This window comes from Puntigrus tetrazona, chromosome 18 (genome assembly GCF_018831695.1).
Source record: "Puntigrus tetrazona isolate hp1 chromosome 18, ASM1883169v1, whole genome shotgun sequence".
Classification (NCBI taxonomy): Eukaryota; Metazoa; Chordata; class Actinopteri; order Cypriniformes; family Cyprinidae; genus Puntigrus; species Puntigrus tetrazona.
In genome coordinates, this window is record NC_056716.1 from 23,565,947 (window position 1) to 23,581,121 (window position 15,175).

The following is a 15,175-nucleotide window of genomic DNA, read 5'->3' on the forward strand; positions in this document are numbered from 1 at the left end:
GGCGTGATGTTTGAGGCCCAGAGCTGTTAACCGAAAATTTGCTGGTTCAGTTCCACGCAAGGAGCTAACCATGAGCCGTCAGATGATTGCAGGGATTGAAAATAAGCTAAAACATATTAAAACTGCTTAACGCACATAATTTATTTGCTAAATGGTGGGAAGAATTTCAAAAACCGTAATCCTCAATGCAGCTCAGCGGTTGCAATGTACTCTACGGCTGGGATTCGTATGCCACTAATCTTTAAGCCGCCCTGTTTCAGTTATTAATGAGAGCTCAAACTAGCTCACAGAGCGAAGAAAGCCGAAGCAGGGATGATTGTACCTCTGTAATTTATGAACAGGAAACATTAAAGATTCATGGCTATCTTCTTTTCAGCATGTCAGCACACTCTAGCCAACAGTGTTCATCACTGGCAGTGGAAAGGTGTAGCGAACGCATACAACAGACCTTGCACTCTGTTCTAGCGTTTTTCTGTCCTTGAGAATGCAGCGGGGAAGAGTGGCAAAGGAGTTCATCAATAACCTCAACGCAGACCTTCATTTTTCCAGCAGAGAAGGTTCTTAAAGTTCCATCAGTCTCTCTTGTTCTCTCCATTGCTCACTGCGGAGAGTCGATGAGTTGACGGAGATGTTTCATCTTCACCTTAATACCCATCACTCTGTCATTTATGCCCCTTATGCAGCGGATGAGAATAACATAAACTCCCCTTATGATGGGAGGACATATTGGTTACTTTCTCAAGGAAATGTGCTCTCAGCCAAGGTGAAGGGACTGATGCGATGCTGTTCTGACAAGTTTCAGTACAGCTGCTGAAGGACACATAAACTTTAAAGCAATCTCTATAAGGTGATTCAGGTGTGATTATGAGTTTGAATTATTACACTACTGATAATGTTACATGTCCATAGAAGTGTAGTTTTAAAGTGCCCCTATTATGGGTAATAAAGGTTCATATTTTGGTTTTGGGAGTCCCCAATAACACACTGACGTGCATGCAAGATTACTTGCTCAGCAACTCCCAAAAGATTTGCTCATCGATTCTCCAATCCCCTCTTTTGCGTAACTCTAATTTGCAGTGATTTGTCCGATTGGTCTCGTTTTGATTTCATCATGCCTGTAATATGTGATAAAACAGCGTTTGTGAGCACAATGCTGCTTTGTGTACAGTGTTACTGGGGAAACCACTATTTTTGCTGCTCTAAAAATGCACCTAGTGGCAAAGAATAAATTTGCATTTCGATTCAAACCAATGCAAAAAGACCAACAAGTGAGTGGGCAATATGAGAATGTTTCTTGTTGATACACAGATTTAAAACAGGATGTTTTCATTCATTATTTTCAAAAATCCATAATAGAGGCACTTTAATACTAAAACAAGCACCATTTAGAAGACCCCACAATTGCATATTTCCCATTTTTGGGTGAATTTTCCAATTAGGGCCATGACATTTTAAATATTAAAACTTAACAAATCATTTAAATTAATGATTCAATGACTTGCTTGTTTCATTCCTGAGTGAATCAACATTTCTGAATGATTTGAGTGAAATATTCAGTGACTTTTTAATAACACAGTTTACAAATAGAAGGTAATTGTACTCATGCGGTTATTATTTTTATTGATAAATGAACAGATGCAAATTTTAAAACGTACCTAATTTGCTTCAAAAACGAATAATGTGAAATAAACTGCTCTGAAATATTCTGAAATAATGATCCATATTCAAAGGTGTGCGAATTATGACTGCATAGATCAGTTTGCACCATCTTTGAGTGCGTATCAAATATAGCCAGGTTATGATGATGTGCTGTGTTATGTGGCCTTGAATGATGTCAGACCAATTCAAACAAATGACTTTATTCCGTCCGTTCTATTCCACCTTTGTACACTCCGTCATCCTGACAGCCTTTGGGCTCCAGCAGCTCTGAATCCAGCCTTTCCCCATCACTTCACCGCTAGCTACTCCTGACCAAAGACATCCAGCAAGGACAGAAAGCGCTGTGCTTCCGATGCAAATGGAAAGTTTGTGACCGCACCCCAATGGTTTCCCGCCCAACAAAAAATGACACACGAGTAGGACACAATAAATAGCTTGTCAAGGGTATCTCTCTGTCTATGGAGTGCTTGGCGGGTTGGAATTTGGAGGACAGGAGAAAAAGAGATAAGCAAACAGAAATAGAAATAGAAACATAAAAATGACTGGATTGACAAAAAGTGCCTTCTTAGTGGTGCTTTTCCAACCTTGACAAACTATGTAGTCACTGTAGCTGCTGTTTTCCAGTTGGTAAGCGGTGACATTCTTTTTTCGCCCTCCCTTTTCTCCCTCCTCCTCCTCGTTCTGCCTTGTAATGCAGCTCAGATAGGTTCACTGTTGTAATGAGTTCAGATGCATGCTGGGATCTGTGTGGCGGCATGCTGTCGCCGTGTCCTCAGCTTCAAGTCAGCTGAAAGGCTGCTTATTTGAAGCATGAAAAAGGTTTCTAAAGCCTTGCTGAACAAACAGAGATATCAGAATCTTTTTTCCCACTGTTTACTATAAAGCATTTCAAGGCTATTAATGCCGCAGTTGCTCTGATAATAAAATTCATCTCTGTGTTTAATGGCGTTCTTTTGCTCATGACAGCAGGACGGTGAAAGTAATTCCCTCAATAAAGGGAGATTTTGGAGAGAAACAGTGGTGTGTATCTGCTAATGACATCAAAACAACAGGAGCCTTTAATAATTCATTTCAAGAACAGATTTTTTGAAATATGAAATACTATTAAGACTGATCCGTGGGGATTTATGATTAATTTTCAGTTTTGCTGGGAAATATCCTGAAAAACGTCACCCATCAATCTTGATATCAGGCTGAAAAGTACTGAAGACACTCTTCTTCACATTAATAGCTCAGGCTGTCCCCAGAGATGGTAGTGTGATGTATCCATTTCACAAATGGAATGTTCTGTCCAGGCAAATCAAGATGGGCCATTTAGGTTATAATGTGATTTGCTAATGTACTTTCATTTTGTCTTTGCATTTGTCCATTTATATTTCACTACTGTACTGCAATTAGCTCAAATTGCATTTTATTCTTGAGATACCAAAACTTTGAAATGGCTGGTTTGTTGAAAACAAGGTGGTCTGTAATGGTTTGGGAAAGATATCCATTAGCATTCACATTCATCTCAGTGACAGTTGCTTGACTAGCACAAAAACCTCCTACTCAGCAAAAAAGTGTCTAAACGTTATTCAAATAAGACACGTTTTCTTAACAAGTAGCATTGCATTAAATATTAAAACCTGTTTTCAGAAAATATATGTTAATACTAATATATTCACAATTGTTATGAACTAGTTGACATTTAAATTTAATAGACAAAATGCACTTATATATATTCTTTTGATATATATATATATATATATATATATATATATATATATATATATATATATATATATATATATATATATATATATATATATATATATAAGATACAACCCATAAAAACTATTGTCTTCAAGAATTCTTCAGTGATTTGTTTTTAGGCATTTTTATCTGAAAAACCAATCAATTTATTGTAACAACTTTTCTCACTCTCTTTTCCACCTTAGTGTTACAAAGGTTTTAAATAAATACTCTTGAACCTTCCTGAAATCCCGAAAAAAATAATAAGCAGAAAATTGTGAAAAAGGCAGATCCAGATGATGCAGTTTTAGAATCACCAGAAAGGCCTAGCTTGAGCATGCTACTTAGCCAAGCCTTGACCTATTGGTTTGCGGAAAGCATTTTGAGCCAGGTCATCAAATTACATTATAGGACCATTTACTCGTGCCACATGGCCGTCTAGGGCCAGCGGGATCTTGCACGGGTCGTTGCCACCGTGCTAATATATTCCGTTTCACCCTGCTGTCAATGCTGAGTGACAAATATAATTTGTGCTGCCATCTAATTGCCCTTAGGGGCTCTAATTGCAACAGTGTTGACAAAGAAAAGAGAATAGAACAAAATGGCGAGGAAGAAAGAAAGGATCAGAGAGGGTAACATGAGAGACTCTGATTAGCTTGGTTATTAAATTGGGATGCTAATAAACTTCAGTAGTTGCATGGAAGCCTGAAACCCAGAGAAAAACTATTTGCTGCATTTATACACCTTAGGTGGGAAGAGATTTGAAGCTTTTTTCATAGTTTTTTTTGGCATTCTGCATTCTGATTAGTCACTTGTGACATTCTGTGGTCAAATATTATTCCATAATGACTACTTAACTGTATAATTGACCATTACCCATGGCAACCGATTTAGGGGACCGCGTTAATGTCTCTCTATGTGCTCTTTTTCTTTGTTTGATAAAATAATTTTAACTAAAATCAATATTTCATTTCAATGTATTCGCTTATTTGCTGTGTGGCAGCATAATAAGCCATATAATGTACAGTCAGGCGGTCATTATCGCAAAGTATACCCCATCAGCGTGACATAAAAGAATGATATTTTGCAATAATTACCTGCTGACTGTACGCTATCCTATATACAAGTATAAAGTCTCTGTTTAATGTCACTTTTTTCCCTTTAAGGCTCATTCTCCACTCAACTCAATTTAAGAGCTGCAGATGGAAAGCTCGCGACAGTATTTGCTTAGTTTAAGTTTCTGAAATAGGACGTGGCTTTCATTTAAGCTTCTATCTAAATAAGGGAAGCAATGGCAAGCCACAGAACTGCTGTAATGACCGCTTTTAATGATTTTTGTAAGAGCACAACGTGACTTGTTTTTATCGATGTGCTTGCTAGAGTTTTATATTAGCGCTATCAGGTGTCTATATAGATCAGTAACCCTCATGTATCTAATAGGATGTATTGTGGCTAATTTTCTATCCATTCAAATAGCATTATGTGGATGTGTCCGGTGTAAGGAGTTTAGTGTCCTTCATGAAGAAATTTACATTGATTTTATGACGTATTCATAACATTATGGGGTTAATGTGGTGTAAAATAGCATAGTGGTTATAGAACTACAATGGCAACTGAAAGGTTGTAGGTTAAAACCCTCCTAGGGGTGATTTATGATCCATCACCATTGTCCCCTCGAGCAAAACACTTAGCCCAATGGATGTTCCTGAAGTCCCTTTGGATAAAACCTCTTTGGAAAATTACCTCTGAATATGCTATTTTTGGTGTTAAAGTAACAAATACCTAAACGCTTGTATTTTTTGTTACTTTTTTTGTCCTGATATAGGAGATCCTCGGCCTATCAGACATGATGCCGTACCGATCCAAAAGGTCCCTGCTGGTGCCCCCCATGTTTGTCCCAGAGAACCAGCGAGCCCCCTTCCCCAGGTTAATTGGAAAGGTAAGACCATTTATAATGCTGTTTGACATTAACTTAGTCCTAATAATGTGCATTGCCACCATAGCCTTAGACAACCATATTTTGTGTTGTGGACATAAGTGTGACAGTGCTACCTGGTTGTTTAAATAATCAATTTTTAAGTTCTTTGGTTTTCAAGCTTACCTAGCTCTGGTTCCAAAAATTCAGATGAATTAGCAGAAAAATTATGCATAGAAACACACATTTTCGTAGACCAATCCAGAAGTTATGCTGCATTTTCACCATGCCGTAATTCTCGTAAATCCAAGACGTGATGGTCACATCTTCTGACTTGGATTCATCAGTTTCTATAGGCAGAGTCAACAAAACAAGCTTGCGTGAAAACAAGCTTGCATGAAAAATCACATTACATTTGTATGCTACTGCTAAATATTGCCGAACTCAGAAAGCATGTCAAGTAAAAATAATTACTTACTGTTTGTTTGTTTTTTCAAATTATTAACGACAGCGATAAATGTTTTATTGCTAACCTAAACAAACAACAACATCAAAAAAATAAGCACTTACATATGTTTTTACATTATAGTCTGTACTGTATCTATGTTTACCCTTTCTAAGAGCAGTAATAACTTTATTTAAAAGCGCCCTGTTTACACAAGTGCAGTTTGGTTTAAAAATACAGAACTTTTGCTACCATTACATTTATCATTTACACTACTTTGGCATTTTCGGCCCTGAACATTTTTTGAAAACACTGCAAACTCAAGGGTTGCATTTCAGTGTAAATAGACCGAAACAAAGAGCAGTCTGCGTATCCTTGACGACCGTTCAAACAATAACATTGTTGGACCCATAGATTCCCCATTCGGACTGCTTCAAGCACGTAGACACATCTACGTATACATATCTATGATTGTACCTGCATAAAAAAAGTCATTTGACATATGTTTTAGGGATCGTTTTCGCAATTTTAAAACGAAGTTGTACTTATGTGTTCTGCGAGGATGTGAGTGCTTTTTACAAGTTGGTGTCTTGTAATTAGAGTAGCAATGATATGTCGTGAACACACCTTCAGCGTCACCTTGGTTCTTTCAGGAAAAAATACAAAAGGAATTTTCCAGTAAGCTCTGTGACAAAAACAAAGTTTACGGTACTTACACATTTCTTTATCAAGGTAATATATCACGCTACAGCTGTCCTGTGTTTAAATTCCAGTTCGTTGAGCTTTCCTGATCCCGCCCCCACTCCCACTTCTCTTCCTGTCATAAGACTGTCCTATCTAAAAAAAGTTTCTTTTCTTCTTTTTAAAACGTTAGCTATGAATAAACTACGCAAAGGTTAACTGACAGCAGCTTCAGCATTAAGTATCTTTCTGTAATTTAAAATCAACAAGTAAGAAAGTTTAAGTTAGAATAGTTTGTGAAAGTGCAGGTATAAATACAACGAGGTTGTAAAAGCAGACTAGTGTTTAGTGTGATGTTTAGTGTTCCGACAATCTCTGTAATTCCATTTAGCCATATGCTACCAACCACCTTTTTTAAACGCATATAAGAAGCTTAAAACAATAAGAGTGTGGTATTACTGATATGTTGTAGAATATAATGTGGCTATATCTTGAGCTTGTGTTCACCACAGACCTTATTTCAGGCATTTAATGAAGAAAAAATGTTGGATGGAGCCAAAAGTGCAAAAACACAGATTTCTGGCTTTTAGAACTCATTCTGGCTGGACTTTATTAGTGCAGGGAAATAAGAAAAAATAAAACTTTACTGCTGAGAACACAGATGCTTGCTTCCCTATCCAGTAATTTAAAATGTTTTTTTATTTATTTATTTTTACAGAGTAACCTTTGGTCTTATTTGCATTGCACTGCTGTGTCAGTTTGCACCAGTGTTGCAAGGCCATTCCTTCATTTGTAACCATTGAGCAGGGTGAAGAAACTAGATAAAGATGCGTTGAACGTAATTCTACTGAACTTGATTATTCTTCTCAAGAACGCTTTTAATATTCTAAGAAAACATTAATGAAAATTCACAGAATTTGTTTGTTTGCGTTATCGTTTTGGTTGAGATTCATGTATTCCACTTTCTTTGCTTGGCAGCTTTTCTTGTCTTTGCTTTCTCAGGTCTCTGGTTTTCAAGGACCTCTGAGACCAACGATGGGGCAGAAAAGAAAGCGAGCATGCAGGAAAATTGTAGGAAAAGACAACACAAACCAGGCTTTGCACATCATACTTGATTTGCAAGCTTGAGATATGGGATTTTTGCCCTAGTTCTGCCCCTGCCCATTTTTTATCACCATCCAAGCCTGTACATATGGATGTCCCAGGGGAGATACTGTAGACTTTTGCAGAAAATCTCTGTTTGGGCTTTGAGGTGATGCCATCGGTTCAGCTTTGGTTTTTAATACAATAGTCGAATGTCAGAGAAAAATAATTTGTTTTGGAGATGTGTTTTCACCAGGAAACTAAGAGTGGAATCAAATGTTTTCAGAACTTCCTGTTTGCTTGCTTTCAGTTGCTCTGTCTGTGGCCAGGGTTATTCCTTGATGAAATAAAAGTGCTAGATTACTGTGGCACAGTGAATAAACCACCGTTCATGCCATTTTTGTAGTCTTTATTCTAGTGTTGAATACAAGGGCTGAATTATATTGCAATTTCTCCCACCGACAGAATAACCCCTCTATACTGAACGTAGATTACTATACTTCAGCAAGTGGCAGAAAACACAGCAAGGTCCATTGAGAGTCTGATGAGGTTGACCTTCTTTCAGTCTCTTTCTCTATGTGTTTACATTTGTCTGTGCTTTCTCAATCTATAGTACCTCCTTTGCAGCATTTTCACCATGTTGAAACCACACAAGGGGACTGGCTACTGTGACCTATTCATTTGATAGCTCTGCTGTTTATTGGAAACCGGGCAAAATGGATTTTCCGCATGAATAAATCTTGTTTCCTTGCGCTGTTTACCTTACCATGTGGCTTGGATTCATTTTTTATAATTTTCACTGCACGGGAAGGCTGAATGAAATTGGGAATTGCCCACTAGGATGATGGAAGCTTGAAGAGAAACAGAGGGGTTTCCCAGATGTTTTCTCTCTGGGAAAGGCATAACATGTTGGGTGTCTGGGAAAGCCTTATGTTTCTTTTTCAATTTGCATCATTCTAGTGGGGCATTGTTTATTTATTATTGTCATATGAAGACAAATCGCGCTGCTGCTGATTATTTACTCGCAATTTTGGAAAAGCCACTAACTAAATAAGAGAGACCGTAATAGATTTGCCATCACGATCCTTCAAGGCACATTAGATTATAACATTTTATGTACAATCTCTTTGGTTTTACACTGACACTTACTTGTGGATGTATGAAGGTATCATTTTAAACATATTTCCCAAAAGAACTGTCCATATGTTTATCTATTAATTGTTTAATAAGGAAAAATCCTCCTCTTCCTCCTATCTTTTTGTTATATTTTTTAGTGCCAGGGTTACTTTGATCCCTGTAATGCTGTAATTGTTTAAAGGGCTTTGGAAATGAATCCCTTGTGAACCACTCTGTCCAACCCTGTTCTGCGTTTCCACATGTTAAATAATACAACGGGGGCAAGTGATTTTACGCTGGCCCTTTCTGTAAAAATGAGCTCTACTGGATGGTGTTGACTTGAGATCCACTCTCAGTTAAGGAGGCTTGAAGTATTGGAAAAGTAATAAAGAACAGATTTGCCCTGATTCCTGTTCTGGCTTTGACATCAGTCTTCTGTGGGATTATGGGGGATTTATTATGGTGGAGTGTTCACCTGTAGCACTGCAATCTCACAAATGGGAAAAAGTCCAGAGGTTCCCTCTCGGACCTGCTAGTAATTGTCTCTGGGCCGGTTTTTATGGGCAGTGCCGGTGTCTCTGTGTTCTATTATGTCCAGGACAAACCCTCCCCACAGCAATTGAATTGCTCAGTTTCTGTGTAATTTTTGGCACCCGGAGCTGAAAAACTGGCCATATTTTGTTGCTTCACAGTTGCACTCATTCTCACTCTCTGCAATACTTTTCACAAATCAGAAGGAATAATTGTCTCTTGCACTGAAGTGTTGATAGATGGCGAGAGATACGTGTTTGTTTGTCTTTGCATCATTAATACTGCTGGGTGCTGATTGTCTTTGATTCTGCTTTGACCTTGCGCTAACAAACATGGGAGTTCCAGTTATTTAAGTGCTCTTTGTAGATATCTTTGTGCCTTCTTGTTTGCACTCTAGACAGTGTGGCCCCATCTCTCACTGTCTTACTAACGTTTCTCTCCGTATATTTATATTCTTTCTCACACCGAAAGCCACTTGTCATCTGCAGACATAAAAGTGGGAATTTTGTTTTAAAAGAAATGAATACTTTTATTCAGCAAAGTTGCACTGTAAAACATGTTAAAACAAAAAGCTGTTCTTTTAAATTATAAATTAATTAATAAATTGACCAAATTAATATAGTGAGCATATGAGGCTTAATATCAAAATAAACCCTTAAATTCTGAATGATAAAAAAAAAAAAAAAAAAAAAGTATTCCTGTTTTTTTGATCAAATAAAATCAATCTACTGTAGGTGAAAACATAAAAACAACTTATTTATTGTTTACTTTTTTACTTAAAATTATATCTTTTTTTGTAACGGCACAATTTTTTTTTCCTCAAGTTGCATGTTTTGAGGTATCTTTCATGTCCGAAGCAAGAAAAACTTTATTCAACCCAAAACACGAACCAACCCAAAATTCTAGCAGTAGTACAAGTGATGTTTCCTTAGCAAGTGCCACTTAGTTTCTGTCTGTTGGATTGTTTTCGAAGGGGAAGTTAAGAACTCTGTGTCTAATACACAGCCTCAGTTTCCATTCAAAGTCAAGCATCCATAAATCAAGGGAGATTATGTGGTGCTCATACAGCCTAAAGCTATCACGGTAGAAAGAAAGAATACGAAACTGAGGACATATCCTCTCCTCCCCTTCAGTGCTGTATTGTCAGAGAAGTTCGAGTCGGGTCCCTCCTTCCTGTCATATACAGGCAGTGGCAAGAAACGGCTGCTCTTTCATGTCCTCCCTGCTCCTAATGAGAGCTGATAGAAATAGGTGAGCGTCTCCCCAGGGCTCTTCTCTGACATCTAATGACTGAGAAGAAAGCCAGGGGAGGCTGTGTAGGCTTGTTTGTGTTTGTGTACATGTGTTTGTTTGTACGTTCAAATAAACCACCACCTGTGAGCTCGCCATAAACAGCGAGGCAGCGTCCGCGATCCGTTTCCACGGCCTCCACCCCACCAACAGCCTTGAACGTTCAAAACTTGTCTCGTCTCTTTCCGACAGTTTCTTGTATTCCGCTGAAGGCTTGACTGCTACAATCGCACCACACATTGGGTAAATTTTTTTGAAAGTGAGCTCACATTTATTCTGGTGACTTTAATAGGAACCAATTCTCACAGTTAACTAGTTGCTTATTAGCAATATTAACATATTGGTTATTTATTAGTGCTTATACAGCGCACATTTGCACGACCATATTCTACATCCCTAATCCTACCCAGTAACTTAACTTAAAAACAACCTTGCTAACCATTAATAATCAGCAAATAAGAAATGTTAATGAAGAACGTAAAATAAAGTGTGACCAAAAATCACTAAGACTGCGCTTATCTGATGTGTTTATTTAGTTACTATTACTATTTTTAATACAATTCATATTTTTAGCCATTGCTCTTTTCTAAAAAAAGAATGTTTGCAATTATTGAGAGAGCTGAGGCTAATAAATATTTATGGAAAAACTATTTTACATGAATTGGTGTCATATTGTTACTGGCTATTATTACAGAACGATATAACAGTTGTTGAAAATGTAATTGTTCGTGCTTATTTCCTTCAATGAATTACATTCAGATTAATATTTACTTTTTTTTAAAAAAATGCTAAGAAATGAAGTAAAACCTTCAGCCAATCTGAAAATGAATATTCTTTTTCATGCTGTACATTATGCCTAAATTCACATTACAGCATTTAACACACCCATTTTTAGCATTCAGTATTTTATTTTAAATACATGTACACAAAATAATGTCTGTCTTTTTTTTTTTTTTTTTTTTTACACTTTTTGACATTTTTCTGGAAATAATTACCAGCTTATGGATATTACCCAGGACGTTAATGTCAGTGCATCACTATTTTCCTATAAAAAGTCCTTGAGGGCATAAGAGCATTCGAGCACCGTAAATTCTCAAGTATAATGCCACAGTTTATGGCCGCTATTTCCATGTCTTTTCCCCTGTCCAATTTCCACCTTCTTCCATCCATTTCGTCTCACTCCTCTGGAGCTACGGCTCCTTTCGTTTTTGTTCCTTTCTAATTCTCTCTCACGCTGAAGGAGACCATTGCACCTAAAATAAAACACCTCTGAGTACAAAGAGAAAAGTTGTGCTTTATTTTTCTATTGGATCAATATCACAGCTGTGTGCAGCTTACAGCAGAACGCAAACAAGCTCCATGGCAACCGCTCACAAGACATACACCGAGCTGTTAAGGACTTCTTCACAAAGCCGAAAGTGGCGTGGGAGGAAAACGTACAAGACAAGAGAAGGATGAAGCGAGCTTGATGGACTCTTGTGGTGTGGGACTGTAAACAGGTGACACTGCAGTTTGTCCGGGTGCCTTTTAGATCTCTCGCGATGGGCAGAAGAGTTCATTCACAGATGACCTGCGGTGGGATTCAATCATGATTGTGTCACAGGTATACCTGCTCTATAGGAAAGTGCTTTTCTGAGCTTCCTGCCTTGTTTTTTTTTAAAGAAACGGCAACCCTGCTGAAACAAAAATGACTTAAGCCAGCTGGTTTAATCTAACCTAGCTGGTCTACAAGTCTGACAAATCCCAAAGCCAATATTCGCATTGCATTACCACGCTACAAAATCTTTGCATAATGCTCTCCTGCGTTTTCTGATACAACCAGACGTGTCTGTATTTTCGACTCAACTGGGCACGGAAGATGTGATTGTGTCTATTTGAATCTACTCGTATGATTAATAGAATTCTTTAAATATTTGCATCATGCTACCTGTTTTTTACGTCACTTGCACAAATAAAAACAGCAATACAACTGATGTCGACCTGGATGTGTGACTAAGCTCTTTTCGCCTACTTCACATAATTTATATGCAATTACTGAGCTGTACATTTGATGTTTATGTACTGTGTGTCTCAGATAGCTAATACAGGTTTGGGATAAATCTGTTAAAAAATGTGCAAAATACAAGAGCATTGTTTTGGAAATTGTATCACAAAGGTTTATTTTATTCTAACGAAATGCAAAGCGTGTTGAGTTATCTTTGAAGAATTATACAAAAGTTAAGTAGCGCTAGGCTATGTTAGCTGCAAGCACCTTAACTTAGCATATTTTAGAAAGGCGAATGTTTGTCTGTATCTATATAAAAAGTAACAAAAGCCAGCTAGGTTTGTTGATCTGAAAGTAGCTTTATTTGAAACAGTAGCACGTGTGTATGTACGGTACTTGCGTTTCTGTCAACGCGGCCGCTTGATTTATTGTTTTCACCATCCGTTTTAGTCCACGTTACAGCCGCTTACATTAACAACCCGTCCACTAAACAAGACAGCTCTCATTGCGCAATAAAATTCTGCAATTTCACAGCTATTTGCCGGCCACAGTAAATACACCAAGATTTGAAGGCCTCCTCCGGTGAAGCCCGCATTTGCGTTCGCCAGAGTCTTAACGAAACCACTAGGTGCATTTCTCAGAATAATAATGTTCCCTGGGTTAACAGAGCCTGTAATTATAAAGGAGAAAAACAGTATTAGTGTATGATCTGGCAGAAAGGATCTGTGTGGGGAAGATAAATAAAGCTAACAGGGGCTTTTCGTGCGGACAATTACTTTGCTTGGATTCATTTTCTAAATGGGATATTTCATCTTAAGCTTAATTACAAGATATGGGAGGGTTCAAGGTGGGCAGCCTCTGTGATTTGATACATGCACTGGGGTTTACTGCTTTTGATGAAAATTACTTTTAGAAAGGGTCTTTTAAACAAAAGGGGTTCACCAAAGAGGCTATTGTTCCATTTGTATTTAAAGACATTAGTTAATAACTGAGCTTTCATTAGTGAGGGAAGTTGCAGCAATCTAATTTGCACTAAAATACGCTTTACACAAAAGCCAAATGAACTGCAAGTGGTAGCACTGGTCACACTAGCCAACAAAAGATGTTGTAATATACAAACGGATCTCATTTGCAAACTTCAGTAAATTAAAACGTAATCATTTTTAGAGTGTTGTTATACCATGATTTGATACTTCTCACTGTGTTTTCATCATTGCCATCGAGAATCATTTGGTAAATAATTTTGAATTTAGATTTAAAATGTGAGATAAAGCGAGCGAGTGTATATTTAGCATGCGTGCATGTTTTATTCACACATAACGGTGTTTGCTTGTGAGTGTGTGTAATTAACTTTTCTTGTTTTCTTTGCTTTTAACTTGCAACACTCTGGACTTTTGCTGCATTTATCCAGTCGCATGTGAGTACTGCTGCCAAACTTGAAAGTATGAAAAATGTACACACCGGCTGACTGTATTCTGCTTGATTGGTCAATATAGATTGGTCAATATTCAATTATGGATTATTGTAATGTGTGGCTGCCCAATTTCATATATGTACAGCATATGTGACCCTGGACCACAAAATCAGTTAAATTTTCCAGTCATAATAGTAATTTTTTTTGTAGATGTATGTATACATCAGCTGAAGGCTGAAGGCTTTTTATTGATATATGGTTTATTATGATATATGCTTTATTAGGATAGGACAAGAGATAAATCTTTTTAAAAATCTGTAATATAAGGGTGCAAAAATACTGAGAGAAATGCCTTTAAAGTTGTCCAAATGAAGTTCTTGAGTACTAAGTTGAGAAATTTATGGTAGACAAAATATTTTCATAGAGCATGATCTTTACTTACAGTAATATCCTAATTATTTTTGGCATAAAAGACCTATGTCAGTAAAATCAATAACAACTGAATAATTTTGACCTATGTATTTTGATGTTTGGTTTTGTGGTCCAGGGTCTCATATTTATTTTCATTATTATTTTCTTCTTCAGTTTTGGAACAGTAATAACTAAATAAACTAAATTAACTAATAGTAAAAATAATACGTAACATACATAAAAAGTATACTGAATAATAAAATCATATGTTGTTATTATTATTATTATTTATTTTATTATTTATATGCTACTGTAATTTATTAATGTTATTACTTATTTTACTTTGCTGCCAAGATAGCATTTATAAGCTTTTAAAGCTTTATATAATATTTTATTTTATTTTTAATAGTAAAAAAGATAAAGTAACAACACTTTTAAGAGCAATTACTTGAGGATTTATTGGTTGATCTTTAAGGATTAATTACAAAAATATTAATTAATAAATTATTCAAGTACATTTGACCTATTTGCATTTGTATCTGTTTTTTAACTGTACGGTTTCAATAACGCTAACATTAATATGATTTTGGCTGCTATCCTGTGATATAGGTGATCTCATCTGACATGAAGGAAGACCACATCTTCCGTCTGACGGGAAGGGGAGCAGATCAAGACCCTAAGGGTGTGTTCAGCATCAACCGACTGACGGGAGAGGTGGCAGTCAGCAGAGCTCTGGATCGAGAGGCCATTGCGTACTACCATGTGAGTGAGATATTAACTCTGTTATCTGCTGCTTTCTGTTTCCCTCTTGTATACCGACAGCGAGTGTGTAGACGTTCAGCTAAAGAGCTCCACATGAAAACCGCAGGTTTATTTAAGTCATATTAGACTGTTGCGTGAATAACCGAACGTCCC

General features: G+C 37.0%; 1 protein-coding gene across 1 annotated transcript in view; it reads left to right on the forward strand.

The window, feature by feature from the left end:
* cdh13 (cadherin 13, H-cadherin (heart)) overlaps nucleotides 1-15,175 on the forward strand; it is a 262,775-nt gene that overhangs the window by 91,873 nt on the left and 155,727 nt on the right. Inside the window, 3 exon segments of the mRNA XM_043216624.1 lie at nucleotides 5,216-5,329; nucleotides 13,847-13,852; nucleotides 14,870-15,022. Coding sequence (XP_043072559.1) covers nucleotides 5,216-5,329; nucleotides 13,847-13,852; nucleotides 14,870-15,022 — 273 coding nt within the window.